The 21055-nt window shown below is 41.8% G+C and overlaps 2 protein-coding genes and 1 long non-coding RNA gene across 3 annotated transcripts; all 3 read left to right on the forward strand.

Annotated features, from left to right (window-relative positions):
• The first annotated feature begins 5351 nt into the window (after positions 1-5351).
• On the forward strand, positions 5352-6790 carry LOC115375143 (C2 calcium-dependent domain-containing protein 4C-like). Its single transcript, XM_030074491.1, has 2 exons — positions 5352-6104; positions 6239-6790. Exons 1-2 carry the CDS (start codon positions 5352-5354, stop codon positions 6788-6790), a joined length of 1305 nt encoding a protein of 434 aa, XP_029930351.1.
• A 5384-nt stretch (positions 6791-12174) lies between these two features.
• On the forward strand, positions 12175-15968 carry fem1a (fem-1 homolog a). The gene has a single exon (XM_030074490.1). The coding sequence runs from the start codon at positions 12344-12346 to the stop codon at positions 14195-14197; it is 1854 nt and encodes a 617-aa protein (XP_029930350.1). The 5' UTR covers positions 12175-12343; the 3' UTR covers positions 14198-15968.
• LOC115375144 (uncharacterized) lies at positions 12209-20442 on the forward strand. The gene is made up of 3 exons (XR_003929693.1): positions 12209-12241; positions 19267-19375; positions 20070-20442. It is a non-coding gene; the product is annotated as an uncharacterized LOC115375144 (long non-coding RNA).
• The last annotated feature ends 613 nt before the right edge of the window (positions 20443-21055 follow it).

Consider the following 21055-nt stretch of genomic DNA (forward strand, 5'->3'; position numbering starts at 1 on the left):
TTTTATGGCTGTCTTTTTGGTTGTCTCTGGTTGTACATCTGTCCTGAGTGAAGACATTATTTTAAGTGGTATGGTTTCTTGTTGAATTTTTATTAGGCAATACTTTTTATGACCTTTTTGGATCTCTTACCCCATTAAATCTACCATATAATATAATATTTTGTTTTGTTTTGTTTTGTTTTTCCAAATTTGATGTGACACCGACACACCCAGTGCTTGAAACTACCAACTGCTAGCCTGACCAAAAACAGTTAAAAATCAGCTGTGGTGAGTAACTATCAGTTCTACCAGACACTTTGAGGAGTTTCTTTCTTTCTTTTTTTTTTCTTTTTCTTTTTTTTTTTTGACTAGTTTCTGTGTGGAAACAAAGCTTCTCTAAAAGCAACACTGTGATTGGTGGGCACTGTGATGTAGCATTATCCTCGGTGTTGTCTCTTGCCAGATTGTGGACAAACAACAGGCTGTCATCTCATTATGTTATTTCAAAGTTAGGTGGCTACATTAGAATTAATGTTTGCAAAAATACCACAAGTTGGAATTTGTTGCAACATTGTTAGTGCAAAAAAAAAAAAAAACCACACATGGGAAACCTAAACTGAAACAGTACAGCGTTTACGCAGAGGACACAAAACAGCTCAAACTCTTATTGATCGTGAGGAGTAATCAAGGTGATCAAAGCAAAAGACAGGCTGGAAAAAAAACCCACAACAAAACAAAACAAAAACTAACAGTGAGAAATGGCAGGCAGGTCCAGAGTGGCTTGTGTTTGATGAAAGAAGAAGAAAACAACAGTGTTTTCTCAAGACTGCGATGTTATGCTGTAGAGAAGAAGAAAAACAATTTGCTGTTGTGTGGAGATCTCGAACCAGAGGCAAATAAAGATCACAAAGCCTCTAAAAGCAGCTGGTGTTTTGGTGCACAAACAGGTACTTTTTATTTTCCACAGTCACTGATACACCATGTGTTCATACCTTATCAATAATGCATTGGCACTACAAATGTTTTGGATAAAACTTTACTTGGAATGTCCAGTGTGAATATTTAACTTTGTACAAACTTTGCATCAATTTAGTATCAGTCTAACCCAAACTAACACAAAACTCTCTGAGTCAATTGACAGTCTATTGATATAAAGTTGAGCACTTACACTGGACGGGACTAAAACAACAAACACGCTGATACGAATAAAGTACCTTGTCATACTCTGGGATCAGAGGTATCATTAGTAATGATTCTGATAAAATGTGTGTTGTTATTGTCTGTGCAAGATTATCTTTAAATGGGTGGGAGAGATAACGAAAATATTGTCAACCACATCAGCTAGTGGGTCGGCTGGTTTCTGACTGTCTGTTTCTTTGGATTTCAAAGAATTCCCTGTCGACTTGTTACTCCGCTGAAGCCCCTTCCCCCTCATATAGATACATATAGATCCTGAAACTACATTAGGATGTGTGATTCGTCAGAGGACCTAAGAGTGGCTGATAAATCATCTATATTTCTTTACTGAGCTATCTGTATGCCTCTATTGATTAGTGATGTCATTATGAACCCCACTCTGGTTCTTGTTCATCTGTTTTTCATTGGCTCTATTGATTTTAAAGTAGTGAAATCTGCGAGTGTAATCCACCAAGTCTAGGTCATTAACTCTATCCCTGTCGCGAGAATGAGAGTACATAGAGACAAGAAAACAACATGATTTTGACAGGCAGCACAAAGCAGAAAAAAATTTACCTACATTAAGTGCCATACAATCATATCAGTAAATACATGCCTGTTCAGAGTCATATAGGACCCCACATTTGAAATGGACATATTGTTCTGTGAGAACTTGACATTTACCCTCAGGCAGTCCAGCAGCTGATTTGGGAAAGGGAATGCATGTTATCAGCAGGCAACAAGCTAACCTCCATGGGATTTACATGTCTTTCCTTTCAAACTCACACATATGCATCATACCTCATAGTTCCAATTGAAATTTGATGCCTCAAATGGCATTAGTGTCCTGATGAAAAGCTGAGGCATTTGGCAAAGGTTTTGAATTAACATTGCATGAACTTTCATTGTCTTCATGCCATACAATTACACCAGAGGGCACAAAAGTGTAAAATGAATTGTACTGTATGTCTTTATGCGTTTGGACGCATGCCTCATGGCATTTACACTAGATTTCAGATATAGATACCTCCTGTGGGTCGTTTTAATCTTCTTGTCTTTTACTAAGAAGCAAAGAGGCAACACACGGTATTTGAATGGTAATTTTGGTGACTTTGCTCATGCAAGTCAGTGAGGAAGGATAGAAGTTCAAAGAATCCTTACGAAGCAATTTATCACACCTTTTGTAAAGCTTTGATATATTAAGAAAATACAAAGCCCAGGCTAACATGAGCAACAGTAGATGCAGTCTGAATTCAACCAAAGCCAGCCTTTCCACAACAATGTAAGCTGGGCTCCAATAAAAGCCTGATAAAAACTGTGGTCCAGTGCGGTGAAGATGACATATAGGGAGGCACAGGCAGATACGTCCGTGCATTGTGCACAACTGAGAACTTGCAGACATGTTATTATTATAACAACTAAAATAATGAAATTCAAGATTTTGCCTGTTTACCTCTGCATTGCAGTGTGGCTTTTTTTGGTAGATGTAATCTCAGAGTAAACAATGTGGTCTCCTCTCTGAATGCTTATTACAGCCAAACCATGAAAGTCTGCATAATCAAACTCTTTCATGCCTGAGGGAGTTTTTAAGAAAATGAGCCCCAGCAGATCCTACACTAGTGGGCCAGTGAATAACCAGTATAAATGTTGTTGTACGGATGATAGCTTCTCCTAAACAATAATAATAATGAACGCCACTCCATTCACTATCCAGGCTGCTAAGTTAGAAGAAACTGAGATGTCTGAGCAATGAAGGTGTAGTCCATTTGTGCTCAGGTATAGAGCTGAATCTCACATATGGCTAGTAAGCCCTCCTGCACTCCTCCAGCACCTCAGCACACCTTCACTCCTCATTGAGCAAACAGACATTCATTGGTTACGCACAAGACGGTCCTCTGTTTTAGCAGCAACACAAGCTGCACCACAGTTCTGTAAACTCACTTTGTATAAACAGAGCATTTTGGCTCAGATTGAGAGTTTTATTATCATTGAGGACAGCAAAATTGCACTTGTTGTTCCATTAACATGCCAAGTCAGCAATAACATAAAATGAAAGCATATAAAATAGCACTAATATGAATACACACACACACACATACACATCTATATCTCTATCTATACATCTATATCTATATCTATATAGAACAATCTAGTGGTAGAGATAAAATATGGTAGAGAATGAATATAGGGTGTATATGTAAATGAGCGTCACCACTGCAAATGTTGTTATTGCCATAGTATTGCACACATTGCTTATATTATTGCGCTATGATTGCCAGTTGTCCATGTATTGCACACCAGGGGTGCATTGTTCAGCTGAGTGACAGCCCTGGGGGGGAAGCTGGTCCTGAGCCTTGATGTGCAGGCGCTGGTGCTGTATCTCCTGCCAGATGGCAAGAAATTAAAGAGTTGGCCACAGTGGTGTGCTCAATCTTTAATGATACTGATGGCCCTCTGTGTATAGGTGTATGTGTGTATATGTTGCATTTGTGTAGCTGTGACACCGGTCAGAACAGATGACCCCACACCATAACAGATTCAACTCCTTTCTTCCTCTTTCTCTAGAAAAGAAAACATCCAGTTGCAGGATTAGCTCACCAGAGCATGATTTTAAGATTGCCCACTTTGCCACATTGTATAAACTTTGCAAGTTTTGTAACCAGTGGAGCTGAAATTTGGGCACAGACTATTTGGCTTCTTTGGAAGTCAGTGAGTTGCCATGTGTTCTTTTGAAAACTCACAAACAAATGGTGATTTGCTAGGCCTGCCTTAATATTACCAGACATGGGCAGGGTTATAAATACATGAATAAAAATAAAATCTCTGTGTTTGTAATGTGGTTTCTTCTGTAAGTTTTGTTGGGCTGTTTGTTTGATGTTTGTTTTCTATGATGCTTGTACACCCCCTGTGCTGCATCACATCCAACATTCTATAACTTCAGAACCGGAGGACTCATTTAATACTTTCTCCCCCCCGACTGCCTTTTAATGAGTTCAGATGGTGGATGGAGCCCTGTTTATTGCCACTCCGCATCATCATTAACTTGCCGCTAGAAAATCCAATAGAGATACCCGAGATACTCGTACCATGTATCACAGGGAGAAAAGCATTACCAAACATGACTATGTATCTCATTTATAAATCTCACGTGAACAGCAAATCTGCTCATCAAGACTTTCTAAGAAATCCATGAGGCATGAAACATGAAACACGTCGTTTGCACCACTTTATGGATGAACGACAGGCTTTTTACTCGATTTTTTTTTTTCTTCTACTTTCCTTTTTTCGTGCTGGCGCGGGGTAGCCAAAAGAGACAGTTTTGTGTTGGCAGTGTTGGCAGACCTCATGGGCTCAGAAAATCAAGAGCTTTCATCATATAAAACAGTGGGTTAATTCGTAAACTCTTATCCACCTCCTTTCCCGCTGGCAAACGTTTTGGCACACACTTGGGCTTCATCTGACGGGGAGATACCTTTTGCGCGCAGAGCACTTGGAGACGTTGCAGACGAGCGCACACAGGCGATCATTTTTCAAAGGAGAAGAGTTACTAAACCAACAGGTATGTGTATTTGGTTTCTAAAGAGCACCATGTCTCTAGAGTAATCTTTAATAGGGTTTGTTGGAGGGGAAAAGTTCTTTACAGTCTCAGACTTGGCGCATTCTAATTTGTTTGGGGAGCTAAATTACAAATCAAGTACTTTAAATATAATGGTTCTTCAAAATATCTACATTTGAACAATTTACTAATAGTTGGATGATTATTCATAGATTTATTTCAAGTGCTGCACGTTTTTCTAGCTCACCAAATATAAACTGTTGAATGAAGAATATGACAGCATAGGCTTATTTTCTCACAATATGCTTGCACTTGTGTTTGAAATTGCCTTTGCAGACGCATAGAGACTCTTGGTGTCCATAATATTTAAGTATGTCTGTACTTTACTTAGCTACAACTCAAATGTCTATTCTGCTTTCTTTCCCTTAATTGAACTACTTGCCGAGTTTTTTTCTGTGAGAATCAACATTGATTAAGCGAGCAGGCTCACTCTCATGGATAGTAATTGCATTAAACCTTGCTAAAATATGAAAATCTGGTCATGTTTGTTTTGATGTGTTTACTGTCAACAGATGTTATAATGTATTATAACCTGTCCATCATCTTGCCAACAGAGATCAACCACCTGAGTTGAGGCATTATGTGGCTCCTGGAGAAACTCCGTGGTTCTGGAGAGAGCAGTGGGCTGCAGTCCCAGCCTGCACAAGCAGCAGAGACCATTCCTGTATCGGTTTATTCCAATGTTCTTACTCCAGACAAGATCCCTGATTTCTTCATCCCCCCCAAACTTATTTGCTGCCCCCCTGAACCTGAGTCATTAACCCCAGAACCGCAGCGCTGCTCTAGCTTGCGACCCTCTGCCTCTGACCATGCCATCTGCAGCCAAAGCCCCAGGGCTCGGAGCAGCAAGAACCCTTGCAGCCCACGTCTCTTTTCCCGCCTGGCAGGGGACACCCGCAACCTCCAGAAGTCAGCCAATCGCCACATCATCCAGATAGAAAGTGCTGATGAGCCACGTGCCGGGCTTCTGGACAGGAATAATATTGAGGTCAACACCAATGCAGACCCCCAGTCACAGACTGCAATGTCTCTGCCTTATGTCCCAAAAGCCCAGACCTCGTATGGCTTTTCCACCCTGGTGGAGTCGCCCCACACCCGACGCAAGGAAAGCCTCTTCCACAGTGATCCCAGCAGCCCTCTCACCTCGCCTAACTCCCAGAGGCGCACACAAGGGGGGACTCACCTGGCCCCTGCTGATCCCAAACCCTACCGCTATTTCAGTGGCGGAGAGAGTGACACCTGCTCCTCAGCAGAGTCCTCCCCCTTCACCTCCCCTCTCCTGTCCCGTTCTGCTTCTCTCCTCCGCTCTATTACCCAGGAAACACAAGCTAAGGTGAGGACCTCCATGTGTGTCTAGGTTAAAGGGCTGGCTTTTATAAAAAATATTAATGAGTGTGTTTCTGTGTTAGGTGGAGCATAACGCTCCATTTTAGATGTTTACAAGTTGCTTTCACTCTTCCTCTCCAGGTATCTCGTGCCAAGCGCTCCCTGGCACGCCACAGTTCTCTCTCCACTGATGATTGCAGCTCCGCTGACAACAGCCCCAACATGCAGCGCCGCCGCTTGCGCTGCCCTCCCTCCCCTGCTTTCCGTGGATGTAAAAGCAGCAGCTCTAGGGGCGCAGGGCTGGATCTACTGCAGCGTGAGCATACCATCAACCTCCACAAGGGGGGGACACTGAGACTGAGCACTCACTATGATAAAGAGGCCGCCCGGCTGCGTGTGCGTGTGCTGGCAGCTGAGGACCTCTATGACAGACAGACAGACCTAAAAAGCATTAATTGCTGTGTGTCACTCTACCTGAATCCTGGCAAACAGCAGAAACAGAGGAGTACCATCATCAAGAATAGCAGGAATCCTGTCTTCAACGAGGACTTCTTTTTTGACACGCTGCCCCAGGCACAGGTGAAGAGTCTGGCTATGAAAATAAAGGTGGTGAACAAAGGGACAAGTCTGAAGAGAGATGTGCTGCTGGGAGAAAGGGAGGTCCTGCTCAGTGAGCTGCTCTCGGGCCTCTAGGGAGCGAATATCCCATCTTCTATGAAAACAAACAGCTCCGCATCTAGAGTGTCCTTTCTTCTGTGGGTCACAGATCTGATCAATACTGGACAGATAGGCATGTTGATCACAAAGGAGTTGTGAGCAACACCATGTAACACCATGTAATGTGCACTGATGGAACAAAGACTGAGGCCACTGTAGAATTATAGTTATAGTAAAAGTCTCAAATATCAAATTAACATTACTGTTTTTTTGTTTGTTTGTTTTTTTCTTGTTGGCCAGTCTGAGTTAGCGACCATTGTTACATACATCTTTACCACTTATTATCAATGTAAACAACTCAGCTGTGGTTCTCTTTGCATATTTAGTTCTGAGATGTATTGCCCTTTTCTCTACTTATCAGTGTAATGTGGCTCAGTATCATATTGGCTGTGATACAATAATAGATTATCTGGTTTCAGTTCTCAGCTGTGTTTTTGTAATGAAGCAGTAACATGATATGTGAGTTTTTGCATGTGCCTGCAGTATTGTAAATGAAGGATTATTGTCTAACTGAGAGACACAGGATCTATATTTGCGAACGTATTCTCAGTTGCTCATGGGTGTAATGTGAATATGATTGCTGTTCATGTGACATGATCTCATAAATAAAAAACAATAAGTTTTAAAGCATGCAGCTCTATAGAGTTTTTTTTCCCCCCTCCGTAATTCCTCATGATCATGTGGAAGCCACATGAAATGATTATGAATCCTATTTTGCTTCCCCAGCTTTCCATTCTCGCAAGCAATGAGGCAGGGTCCTCTGAGACAGCCTCAGGGTGGCTGTCATTTGCAAGGTTTTTAATCCTGGTGCTCATATGTACTCAATATTGCCTCTGTGTGCATTCAAATTCCCTTTTCAATTTTAAGAACTTATCTCCTATTCACACACTCCCATGGTAAGATTCATATAGCAGACATTAGAAATGTCAGAGGGTAGAACTGAGGCTCAATAGCAGTAGTATACTTTCCTGAAACAAAGCTTTGAGTTCATAATGAAACTCTCTCTCACTCCTCCTCTCTCACTAAGATCTGCCTGTAAATCTCTATAGCGAGGTTACATCTAGGTTTACATTCTCCATATGAAAAGTGGTAACAGGGAAATGTGCTGAGGGAATAGGCTATTAGAAATACAAACACACAGACACTACTGCACGCACAGTCAGTCAGCGGGGTTCCTACACCTTTTCTCAAATCAAATTCAAGCACTTTTCATGCATTGTCCAGGTGCATTTTACGGCTGTTTACGGCTACTCAAAATGAATATGGCAGTAAGTTAGATGTTATTGTGCTATAAACAACCAATATTACTTTTAGTGAGAGCAGAAGTGGGATAAATTATAAAGGTAAACACAACAAAGTTTCAAGTTTCAAAATGTGTCACCAATCCAGCCATTTACTATTAAAATAATTTACAATGTCCAGCAGTGTTTGAACTCAAAATCTAAGCACTTCTCAAACCTTGAAAATGCAGCATTGAAATTCAAGCATTTTCAAAGATTTCCAGCACCCATATGCACCTGATTTAGGCACACAACACAGACATACATGAACACTTTAATGTTTTTTTCAAATACTAAAAGGATGTATACTTGCCTCCTCTAGTGGTGAGATATCAGAACGACAATATCTTAAGGAACCCCTAAGTTAAAGGTATGAATTGCTCCTGTTGTTGGCTAGTGATCTATATTTTCCTGCCTTCCTCTTCACCACTACAGCACTGTTCTGTCTACATTTTATTTATGTATTTTTTATTTTGTTACAGCACATGCTGGTTTCATCATAAAATAGATAAATAGGTGCAGTCCTGAGTTCTGGCTGGATGAGTCATGTTGAAGCTGTGGTGAAGTATCAGATTGGGCAACTTAAATATCAACACACTAACCAAACATTGCCACTCGTGCTATTGTCTATAACTACTTTCTTTAACTACTGCTCAAAATGACTGCTTGATCAAAGTCAAACTATTCAGTTTTTTTTTTTTTTTTTTTTAATTAACATCAGTTACAAATTTTGGCTTTGTTTGACGCTGTTGTCATTTTAATATGTTTGTGTGGCAAGCAGTACCACCTGACACAGCTCTGACACATGTTGCACAAACATTTATGAACAGCTCTGAATCAGCCAGGGAATGTTTCAGAGTTGTCACTCATCTTCATAAAGATGCCAAGCATTTTTATTTGGTTTTAAGGACCTCATATGAACTTGTGCTCTCTCAGGCAGAAACCCAGGGCAGTATCAATGTGTTGGAAAGAGGTTCAGGTCGGGTCTCAAACACAGCAGAATTTTAAGTATGTGTCTCTTAATTTAGCTAAAGGGCTCACCTTCAACAAGTGACTCCAGGAGCAGCAATTAAATGCCATCACCCTTCACTTTCTGGGATATTTGTTTGATTTTGTCCCAATTAACCTTAGTCTCTCGTACACAGAGTGTTTACAAACTCAAGTGACAGTGACTAACCAATCCAGAAAAGGTTAATCAAATCCCAAACAAGGTGAGTATCAGGGCTGTTTGTTTGCATGGTTAATTAAATGAGAAGAACAGACATAATTGGAGAAGAAGGAGAAGAAAAAGAGGCATCAACAACTGAATTGAGCCATGCACTATGGACAGAAGAGAAGAGAAAAAGCAATGGTCAGTTATCACGATCACATGATTTTCATTTTCTCCCGGAATTTACTGAAGGTGTAGAAACCTCTGACGCTGCTCTGTAAACTGGTGTAGGAACAGTAAATATTTTTAGCCACAAACCAGAATGCTGCTGCATGTAATGTTGTGTGTTTGGTGGGGTTGAGCATGTTCAGCTTCACTCTCTGAATTTTCTCTCACTAGAGCTTGTCTTGTTTGGTAAAACACACTGCAGGCCTAAATATTTTCAGCTTATGTGATAAATAATCTGCACCAGCATTGCGTCCATGATTAAATCGGATCATCTAATGCAGCAAAATTATCATGCAAATTTTTCCAATAGTTACTTTAATGTCATGTACTATTGATGGGTGCATACATATTGGTTGCACAAAGCTTTATAGATATTACAGGTTTTTGGCATTCACATGTATTGTTTGTCTGACATGCAGTTGACTGATGCCCCTATCTTGAGTGATTTAAAGTCAGTGCATTGGTAGAATAAGGTCATAAACAGCTCATTGTAAATAGTAACAATATCAAGTGTATCACTTGTATTTGTATGCCCAAAAAAATATCCCTGATATGGTATGCTAGTCTATTTAATATGCAGTCAGTATAATACTTGTGTTAAGTAGCTGCCAATCACCTCTAAGGTAGACAGACCTACTTCTCCAGACTGTGAAACTGTTCTGGCATGAATGAAAGTAACTGAGAAGGAGCAACTTCTCAAAAATAGAGTTACCTATGTATAATTCATGTGAAGGACCCACTGGTATTTCTGGAAAGTGAGGAGACCCAGAATTTGTTGTCTCAGCAGCACACACCTTCAGCAGTTGACTCTAGGCAAGGGAAATTATTTACTGGACCGAATATATAAATATACTCATTCCCTTTTGCATATTTAGTTGAGATACTCATTTACATTTAAAGCATACTGTATGTTGATTCAACATTTTTGTAAAAAAAAAAAAAAAAAAAAAAAAAAAGTCATCAGCAGGGATAGGGGGAAAGGGGGGCATTTGACTGATGAGAGACACAGCACATCAGTAATATGGTGCAAGAATATCCAACACACCCAAATATGTCCGAAGTCATAAGATAAACTAGGATAGAAAGCAGGTTAACTGTGTGTGTGTGTGTGTGTGTGTGTGTGTGTGTTCTGCTTGTGCTACTGTGCCTTTCGCCACTGCAGAAACCAAAATGAATGTTCATAGTTCACTGTATTAGGACCTGCCTGATTTGAAAAGATATTCTCTAACCAACAGAAATAAAGGGATATTGTGAAGGGTATACTGACCAAAATTTATTTTGTTGAGCCTTTGATTTTATGAATGGTTAAATCACCTTTTACCACTGATATTATTCTTTGAGACATAAATTCACACTACCCACCACAGTGAGAAGTATCAAACACAACTCATGTGAAAAATGATGCAAGTAAGATCTCTGAAGGGAGAAAAACAGTTTGTGTTTGTGTGCTTATTTGCCTCATGGTGATGTATTTGGTTTTCAGCACTTATGTTGGTGATGGTCTGCACAAGTGGAAAACAAGGGAAGAGAGGAGGCAGAAGGATCTGAAGACTTGCTCCCGCTTGTGGGCTTCAATTGTAGCTCCCTGTAATTTAGCTGGTTTGATTCTTTAGTTTTCATTAGCCTGTATAGACTTATTGTTAGTTTACGTTTGAGTAGCTCACCCATCATTTCAGAAAACTGAAATTCAGTTACACTGCTTTTAATTTTTTCATGCACTTTCAAAGCGGGGGCTATTTTTATATGGAGTGGTCAGGCCTTCTCTCTTTTCTCTGCTTTTGACAGCAGAGGGCAGCACACCGCCGGATGACACTGGCTGTCTTAGTTTTGGGACAGGACTGCAAGACTTCAATGCGACTTTATAAAGAGAATTTGAATAAATTAAATGTCTTTAATTAACCACCCCCAACACACACACGCCCGCCCAACCACCCACCCAGTCATTGTTGAATAGAGGTAGGCAATAGGTTTTCACAGAAACTCTTTGTTTTCAACTCTTCTTGTCAGTGTTACTGTACATGGGCAATCAGTAAAATAATCTTGGTGATTCACAATTACTGATCAAAAATCATTTCCAGTAGTCCTTTAGGTGTCATAGTCCTATAATATAATCAAAACTGTTATAAAGGGGGGAAATGAACATGTTGCACTCAGGCTGTGGGGCAGGCATGGGTAACAAACAAAATAAATCTCCAAGGCCTAAACATGTAGCCTTCAATGTAGCGTATAATGCAGAATTTAAATGAAAATGTCTTTATTATTTTTTGTTTTAAATCAGCGTGCATGCTTGTATGTAGAATTACAGACTGTTAATGTAAAATCTTGTTAATGTATAGCGCCCCGCCCGGACATTTGACACGATATCCACATGGCTTCACATCTGACAAATCTTTAACAATATGGGATATGAAAACACTGTCAAACACACAGTTTCACGGCAGAGGTGAGAAACCACGTTGCTCCCTGCTGGCACACTTGCGCTGACAAATGGGATAAAACAAGTGTCGGTGGTGCGCCGTGTTGGTCCGGGCAGACATACCAAACGAACCCATCAGCTGTTAGGCCACTCAAGCATAATGCATCATGGGTATAGAAGTTTTTCATGGAGGGAACGCCCTACTGATCTTGCCAAGGAAGAACCTCTTCAAAACTACATTACGCACAAGGCCTCGCTGAAATCGTAAACATAGACCTGTCAAACAACACAAACGCCATCTTGACAGCACCCTCAAAATGGCAGAAAGATGGGAGGTAGAAACCGAGTCCAGGGTAAGATTGCTCCCGTATTTTATTTAAAACCAGTCTCGCCTTTCTTCCACACACGCGTGGTTATGGAGTTGGTAGCCGGGGCGACAGCACAAAGCCTGTAAGATGGATATAACTACAGCGGTTTTCAACGCGGCCAGAGATGGTAAGCTGAAACTTATCCAGAAGTTGCTGAGCAACAAAACTCCTGAGGAGTTGGAGGCTTTAGCTGAGGAGAAAACACAGGGAGGAACCCCTCTGTTAATCGCCTCTCGGTACGGACACTTAGAGGTTGTAGATTACCTCCTTGAACATTGTAAAGCTAATGTTGAACTTGGAGGATCGGTGAACTTTGACGGCGAGACCATCGAAGGGGCTCCGCCGCTGTGGGCGGCTTCGGCAGCCGGTCACCTCCCTGTGGTTAAAACGCTACTAAAACATGGTGCCTCTGTGAACAACGCAACACTGACAAACTCTACGCCCCTCCGAGCTGCCTGCTTCGACGGCCACCTGGAGATCGTCCGCTACCTGGTGGAGCACAGAGCTGACATGGAGGTAGCCAACCGACATGGCCATACCTGCCTTATGATCTCCTGTTACAAGGGCCACAAAGAGATAGCCAAGTTCCTCCTGGACCGTGGTGCCGATGTTAACCGCAAGAGTGTGAAAGGAAACACCGCCTTACACGACTGTGCTGAGTCTGGTAGCCTGGATATCATGAAGATGCTGCTCAAGTGTAACGCTCGTATGGAGAGAGACGGATATGGGATGACTCCACTCCTCGCTGCAAGTGTAACAGGTCACACCAACATTGTGGAGTACCTTGCCCATCAGCCTCGCTCCTCCAGGGAGGAACGCATTGATGCACTTGAACTCCTTGGGGCCACATTTGTGGATAAAAAACGTGATCTCTTGGGGGCAATGAGATACTGGAGAAGAGCCATGGAGTTGAGGCAGCCAGGTGACAAAACCGGTTCCCTGGCCAAGCCTCCGCCTGGGCCCCCTATCCCCGCCTATGACTGTGCCAAGGAGGTGAGCACCGCAGAGGAGCTGGAAGCCTTGATCACTGACCCAGATGAAATGCGGATGCAGGCTTTGCTTGTCCGCGAGCGCATCCTGGGACCGTCCCACCCAGACACCTCCTATTACATCCGCTACAGGGGGGCTGTTTATGCTGACTCAGGCAATTTTGAGCGCTGCATCAGCCTGTGGAAATATGCCTTAGACATGCAGCAGAGTAACCTGGACCCTCTCAGTCCCATGACAGCCTCCAGCTTCCTGTCGTTTGCAGAGCTCTTTTCTTTCATCCTCCAAGACCGGGCCAAAGGCACCCTGGCAACGCGCATCACCTTCCATGATCTGATGGGCGTTCTGGGGAAAAGCGTGAGGGAGGTGGAGAGAGCTGTAGCACAGAGAGACAACCCCCCTGAAGCTCCCCAGTTCACCAAGGCCCTCTCCATCATCCTCCACCTCATTTTTCTGCTGGAGAAGCTGGAGTGTAGCCCAGAGCAGGACCATCAGAAGAAGCAGACAGTGTACCGCCTGCTGAAGCTGAGCCCTCGGGGCCGAAGTGGCTTCACTCCTCTCCACATGGCTGTGGACAAGGAAACTACGTCTGTGGGCCGCTACCCTGTAGGTCGCTTCCCCTCCCAGGCGGTCGCATCACTGCTTTTGGAGTGTGGCGCAGACGTTGATTCACGTGACTGTGACAACAACACTCCACTGCACATCGCTGCCAGCAATGGCTGTCCAGAGATTATGGCACTACTTGTGAAGGCCGGGGCTCACTTTGATGCCACAAATGCACAGAGGAAGACAGCCTACGAGCTGTTGGATGAGCAGAGCAGCGGACACACAGCCCTCTACCCCCTGAACTACGTCACACTTCAGTGCCTGGCAGCGCGTGCAATTGAAAGGCACAGACTTCCCTACAAGGGGCTCATCTCTGAGGAGATGGAGGCATTTATTGAGCTGCATTGACTTCCATCACTGTCTAACTAGACAGCCTCGCTCTTCTCTTTCCCTGTCGTTCCACATACTCAGCTATACAGTACTGCAACCTACCATCACCTCTCCCTCCCCCTCCCTCCTCCATTATTTTCATCCCTGTCTCCAGCTGACCTCCACTCCCATGCTGGCCCTACCAGTACCATCCCCACTTGTCTCAGACCAAATCGTAGCAATAAACCTCCTGATCTCTGGGTTTAAACCTGTGGCTGAGATGTGGTCAGTTGCCACTTTTGTCTAATGTGAGTCCTGTACACTTTTAAAGTGACAAAAGGTTTCTATTTGAGGTTGCTATTTGAAGCTGGGTTAAACTTCAACTTGACATGAATTAAGGATATTTTTTTTTTTCTCCCAGTCAAAGGGAGCCTTACATTATGGTGGTGCCTGTGTGTGTTTGGTGGTGGCTGGATTGTGTGGATGATGGGTTGTATTATCATTGATAGGAACAAATACCATAAGGTTATGATCAAATTAGCCACGTTACCTGCATGAGAATGAAGAGTGAATATGCTAGTTTACGTATTTGGTAGATCTGTTGTTTTGCAAATTCGTCCAAGAAAAAGATCCTCATGAACAAACTAAACCACCCAAGCTTGCTTGCTTGACATTTCTCCCCATCAGTATTGACCTATTTATCATTCTTCAAATATACCCTCAACTACATTTGTTTGTCATGGCAAATTGTTGAACTTACTGTGCCAAATATCAGCAATGGGGTTATGTTCAGTTTCGAAGTGTGAACTGTTGAGTGAAAAGCAGCTAACTTATCGTAATTATAAGAACTATTAACCTGACTTGGGGTTAGGAAGTTTCCACAGCTTGTGAGAATTGGCAACTCTAGTTGCTGGATTCTTCAGACTGTGATGTGTTTTGGCAGCCTGCAGTGCCAGCATTACAGACTATGATGAGAGTTAGGATGACTGATATCCCTTCACTCTGAGTGAAAAGACAGATATTTGAGTAGGCACCACTTTGGCTGTCTCTCTTCTGTCTGCACACAAACGTTTGTAACCTATGCAGTTTGTGATTTCCGAATCAAAGGTGATATTGTTCTGGCAAAAATTCACCCCTAAAACAGAATTCACACGAGACATCCCAATAGTTTTAGACAAATATCTTAACATGACAATGGGACAAATCCTTGGGCTGCTCCACTGACACGACAGTGAATTGGAATCAGCTGAAAATGCAAACTAAGAATGTTTTTAGATTTTTGCCTGCTTGAATGAAGTTTCAAACCAGAAAACGTGCCTATATCACTAACAAAATCACCCTGGTAATGTCACTGTCAGCAAAGGTATTCAATTCACTGTCAAAGAAGCAGTTTCAGGAGAGCTGAGGCTCATTTATAATGTTGGGAGAAATATCAAGTGAACTGCCTGAGCTCATGTGTGAATTCTGTTTTGGATTTGATTTTGCCTTCAACCGCAGATGCAGGTCACAAGAATGGTACAGATGGCTTTTCCAGCCACTCCTGCATCTTAGTCTTATTTTTAATAGTGTCTGTTTTGGTCTATCTTGTGTTATCATTAATGTTTTATGTGTCTGTACTAAGCACCACCAAAATGAATGCACATTGAGAAGCTCTGAATCCTAAACAACTTTACATCCAGGCTATGAACTGTTGCTGCCTTTCTCTTTCTCAACTGAACTGATTCATTTAACTGATGATAACCAAGAGCAAAAGTGTGTTGGAGATACTTGAATAAAATTCAGTATCACAACAAGTGGTTCTGTGTGTGTGTTTGAGTGATTTAAAAGTGTTTTCTTTTTCAGTGTTTTTACCTTGTCTGCAAAGTCCTGCTTTGACTTGTATGTTTCTTATTATGGATTTGCAAACTAAGCCTTAAGTCCCAGGCAAATCATTGCCCTGCCCATGCTCTGATGTCTTGTGCTAACACTGATAGGCAAGAGGCTGGCTGTGTCTAACCACACTTCAGTCTTCTGAAGAGCAGAGTGTGACTGACCATGTCTAAGCTGACACTATATCTACACTTTGATGACAAGCTTGAGTGCAAATGCAGGACATGACGTAACTTCCCTGACTTTCTGCTGAAGCATTTGAATTACGGGTATCCTTATATTTAGATGGGTTTAAATGGTTGTGATAGCAGGTCATAAAATCTACAGGCCCACCAGTGCAACAGTGTACCTAAAGTTAGAGACAGTTTTGTGTCAACAGTTAAAGTGACTCATACATTGGTTGAATAATATTTAAAATCAGATTTAGTCCAGGTCATCATTGCCCACTTTATTCAGCTCTGTATGCCAAGCATTGGCTCTAGGGAAATAAAGCATAACAGAAACTTGATCTTTCAGAGTCCTGCACTCTTAAAGTATAAATAGAGTGTAATTAACGTCACCACTGCGGGGCAGTGGTGGAGACAGGGCCACTTCCCCTGCTAATTTTAGGGACCTTTCACCCTAGCCTCAGCTCTGAAAACAGGAATACTGTAAGCCTATACAGTCAAGCGGGTCACAGGGTGATTGGCAGAGACAAGTACTCAGACAACAGGCACTACTTTACTCTCTGAGAAAGAAACAAATGATATAAGCTCTTTAAATGTGAAGACAAGGCCAACAGCATAGTTAGTCCAATATAACACATGCTACTGTTAAGGCTGCTTCCTGAGCTTTTTCCACTCTTAGTAAGTAGCTGTGGTTATACTGTCAACAAATGAGTTAAATCTGGTTGGGCAGCAGGATACCATTGTGAGTGGATGGCTGATCAAGTCCCCATGACAACAGGCATCCACCATGCTGATGTGTCCTTGAGCAAGAGACCAAATCCCTGCCAGCTCCAGGGGTGCTGCTGTACAGCCGACCCTGACCTCTGACCTTTCTCGAGAGGAAGGCCAGTTATTGTGGGACTTGAGGAAAATTGAAATGTTGTAGGTAGCAGACATGGAGGGGGGCCACCACCAAAAAGTGCATCACTCAACTATTAAACTTTTAGTTGTGTTCGTTTTAATGAGACATTTTTGCCATGTAGGGACTGTATCATTTCTTGGGAGCCTGTCAACAATAAACACTACATGTGGACATAATATTTTGGTGATAAAATACAACTTTCCTAAGTCAGTATTTAAACAGACATGGAGCTCTTGTGTTCAGCACTTCCAACTTCAACCAAATGTCACTTCACATATTGGTGATTTCCCGTTATGCCACTAGGTGTCATTACTAACAAAGAAAATCCCATTGAACCTCTGCCACTTTGCTTTGAAGACCTGTGAGACACAAAAAAATGTAGCTTTCAATAACAGTTAGCCAACTATAATTAGTAGTAGTAATAATAATAGAGGAAATTTAATCTTGCCTCACTTTCTACCACTTGATCCAAATAATGTGTGTGAGACGGAGAGTGAGAGAGAGTGAAAGTGAGTGAGCAAGGGGGATGTAGAGAGAGAATGAGCATTTTACCAGAAATCAGATGCAGAGCTTGAATGTTGATGTATTACTATGTTGCTGATGCCATTTCGCAGAGCTTGTGCTTGTGAAGGGTTGAGCATGTTACACTATAATCATCATCATCATTATTTATAGAGCACTTATGCAAACAAAGTGCTTCATAGAAAGAAAAATAAAATACCAAAGGGCATAATTGAAAATAATAAAAAAAAAAAAAGTAAACATGAGATTAAAAACAATCAAACCAGTAAACCAGTAAAATAAACAGGCAACTCTGGTAAAATCAGGATATGCTTTCCGATAAAGGTCCGTTGTAAGAAGACATTGACTAAGCCAGCCCTCTTTTCTCGGGAAGGTCGTTCCAGAGCCTCGGGGCCCTGACGGCAAAGGCTCTGTCTCCTTAAGTTTTCAGCCTGGACTCTGGAAGACTTCTGCCCGAGGACCTCAAAGTACAAAGTATGCAAAGGTTCATAAGGGATTAAAAAGTCTAAAATATAATCTGGAGTCAGGTCATGAAGAGCTTTAAAGGTAAATGATAAAATCTTAAAGTCAGTCCTAAAACAAACAGGGAGTTGGTGTAAAGAGGCTAAAACACGAGTGATGTGATTGTGTTTCTTGGTTCTGGTTAAAAGCCTGGCAGCTGAGCTCTGTAATGTCTGTAGTCACCACACTAAAGGCTCCTTCACACAGTCCTGAAGCATTGTGTCAGGCTGCAGCACTAGTCCCTGGCCTAATCATTTGTGAGCTGATGTGCTTGTGGCAGTGGTCTGATGTAGGCCTGATGCATGATGACCTATATAAGACAAAATTATTTCAAAATATAGGCGTGTATTGTATAATAATCTCACTTTTCAATATTAAAGGGGTAAAAAACAAACAAAAAAAAACTGTGCACCTATGGGAAAAGAAATTGCCTTTGACTAAAAATGTACTCGGGGTCATCACTGTGTCAGCCTGAGAATATGCTTCTCTCTGCAAAAGCAAGTTTATGCCTTCATCAATGTCTTTTTATTTGTTTTTATCTCCTGTTTTTTGGGTGGGGATTAATAGTGATCTGGCTTGGTATTTCTACCCGCTGATTAGATCGTGCCTGCATCATTAGGATTTTACCGAGATCCAACATGCTTATCTGCCTTTTAGTCCCTGGGGATCACTGTGAAAGCAGCCACCATACAGCCCATATGACCGACCTGCATCAGCGGCCACCTCTTATGCACCAGTCAGCGGTCCAGGGCTGGGGATGCTGTGTGTGTGTGTGTGTGCGTGCGTGTGTGTGCACTGTAAAAAAAAAAAAGTAATTTGGGCTTTTAATTATCACCATTCATTTTCTGAGCCAGCACAACTGCAAGAAATGGATATAGGTGATATTTCAAGTTTTTTCATCAGGTCAACTCAATCAGAGAGATGTCTGCTGTCTGCTGCCCTTGCTAAACTCCCCTGGACACCCTGTGGACAGTCATGTGGGTCATTGTCCTCACGCTCTGGGTTTGCATCGCGCGGACGCTGTCAAATTTTAAGCCCATGTGAAATGGGGAAAAAAAATCGAGTTTTGTAATTCACTGAAACCCACAGTGTTATTCCATTATTTTGTGCCAACAGTACCAGTAATATGTTTGTTTTTCTGCTTGAAGGTTGCTGCAGTGTATGCATCTGGTGTCTGTTGATTCTGCAAGATTGTTGAGGTTGAGTGTGAGCCACTCAAAAGATTTTGACAGTCTGCTTCACTCCCTTGATGCCCAAGTAAGAATGGTTTGATTTTAAATGGACTGTCTGCCAAAAATACAGTAAAACATTTTTTTTTCTGCCTGGTAAGAAGGCTGTTTATAGAGAAATCTGCCATCGCCACACTTTGATAGAGCTCAGTCGTATGTTTAAACAACAATATTAGACAAACTCAGCAAGCGGAAGAAGGCAAGCAGGTTTGGATATCGTGTAGATTACAATACCAAATCGGTTTCCACTTGCAAATTAACAAATAAGAACAAAGAATTCATATATTATATGGAAAGGTCCCTTCTATTGCCTGTCCTTTGGCTGTGTAATAATTTTAAGAGTTGGACCACCTCAACTCAGCAGTTATCAACTCAGCAGTTGTCAAGCTGTGCTGTCTCTTGGGTTATGGCAAATATTCTCAGCCCTTCCCTAATCACATTAAAACTATCTGGATGGATAGGAGTAATTTCAGGTAGGAGGGAAAAAACATTGTTGTTGGGTGAACTGTTCCTTTAACCTTTGTTAAGCAGTGAGGTAGAGTGGTAAGCCAGAATTAAACAAATGTTCCGACATCTCTAGTAAAAAGCGGTGATTGTCAGAACCAATAAGATGAGAACTTATTATCCTGTCATATTATATAAGCTTGCCTCCATTGTGTCTTCAGGTCTTGACGGCTACAATTGTGACACAGCTTGTCCTCCTTTCACATTCTGTCTTACAGACTTCCTGCAGACCTAATTGATTATTGGACACAAGAAGGCACACCATATTCATGTATTCAAGCTCCTATACATACATGCATACATAGATAGGTTTAGATATTTTATTTAAATAATTGTTTAGCTTTTTACAAACTATGGGTGGAACTAGGATGGTCCGGACTTCATAAACACATTATCAAACCAACTGGGCATGGCTTTGTTTTCCAGAACAGAAACAAGTGATGATACCTCATGATTGTTTTTAACCTCATAGAAATGAGGGTAATAAATAAATAAATAATAATAATAAAAAAAATTAAAGCTGCTTTAATGCCAATTTTTACAAAATCACCAACTCTATCTGCTATGACCAGTAAATGTTTAATCAAATGTGTTGTCAACCTACAATTTGCATTATGATTTGTATGTCCTTACAGTTTTAATGTGAGTCACTGTTAAAATAAAAATCATATTTCTGTGGTCTCTCTGTGGTTTCTGTTCTCCCTCTTTCCCACCATGTAGGAGTCAGGGATGGATTTTGGATTTCTAAGTCACGGTGTTGCTGAGGATATACTGAAAAAATATTCAGGACATATGCACAGTATTTGAGTGCTTGATGTTCTTTAGGCTTCCAATTTAGAGGAGGAAGCTGTGAGGGGAGTGGACGTTGGCGTACATATCGGCGCTGAAGAGGGTGGAGTCGAATGCGAGCAGCTGGCCAAGAACGCCGTGGACATGCTGTGATAGTGGAGAAGTGCATTGTTCTTGCCAAGAAAAGGGATGTACCAAATGTCTTGGCCTTCATAATGGGTTTTCTTTATAGCCTTAAAATAGACTATTGACATGGAGTGAAGTGTACTCTCGAGGTGAATCAGAAGATTGTCATGGACATCGGCAAGGGCATTTGTTCAGCTAAAGTTCATGCACTGCAAAACAAGATGTTTCAATGCACAGAGGAGAGAAAAGATGGCTCGATTGATGTCAGTCTTGCACACCCTCTCTGTGG

Source organism: Myripristis murdjan, chromosome 17, assembly GCF_902150065.1.
Source record: "Myripristis murdjan chromosome 17, fMyrMur1.1, whole genome shotgun sequence".
Lineage (NCBI taxonomy): Eukaryota > Metazoa > Chordata > Actinopteri > Holocentriformes > Holocentridae > Myripristis > Myripristis murdjan.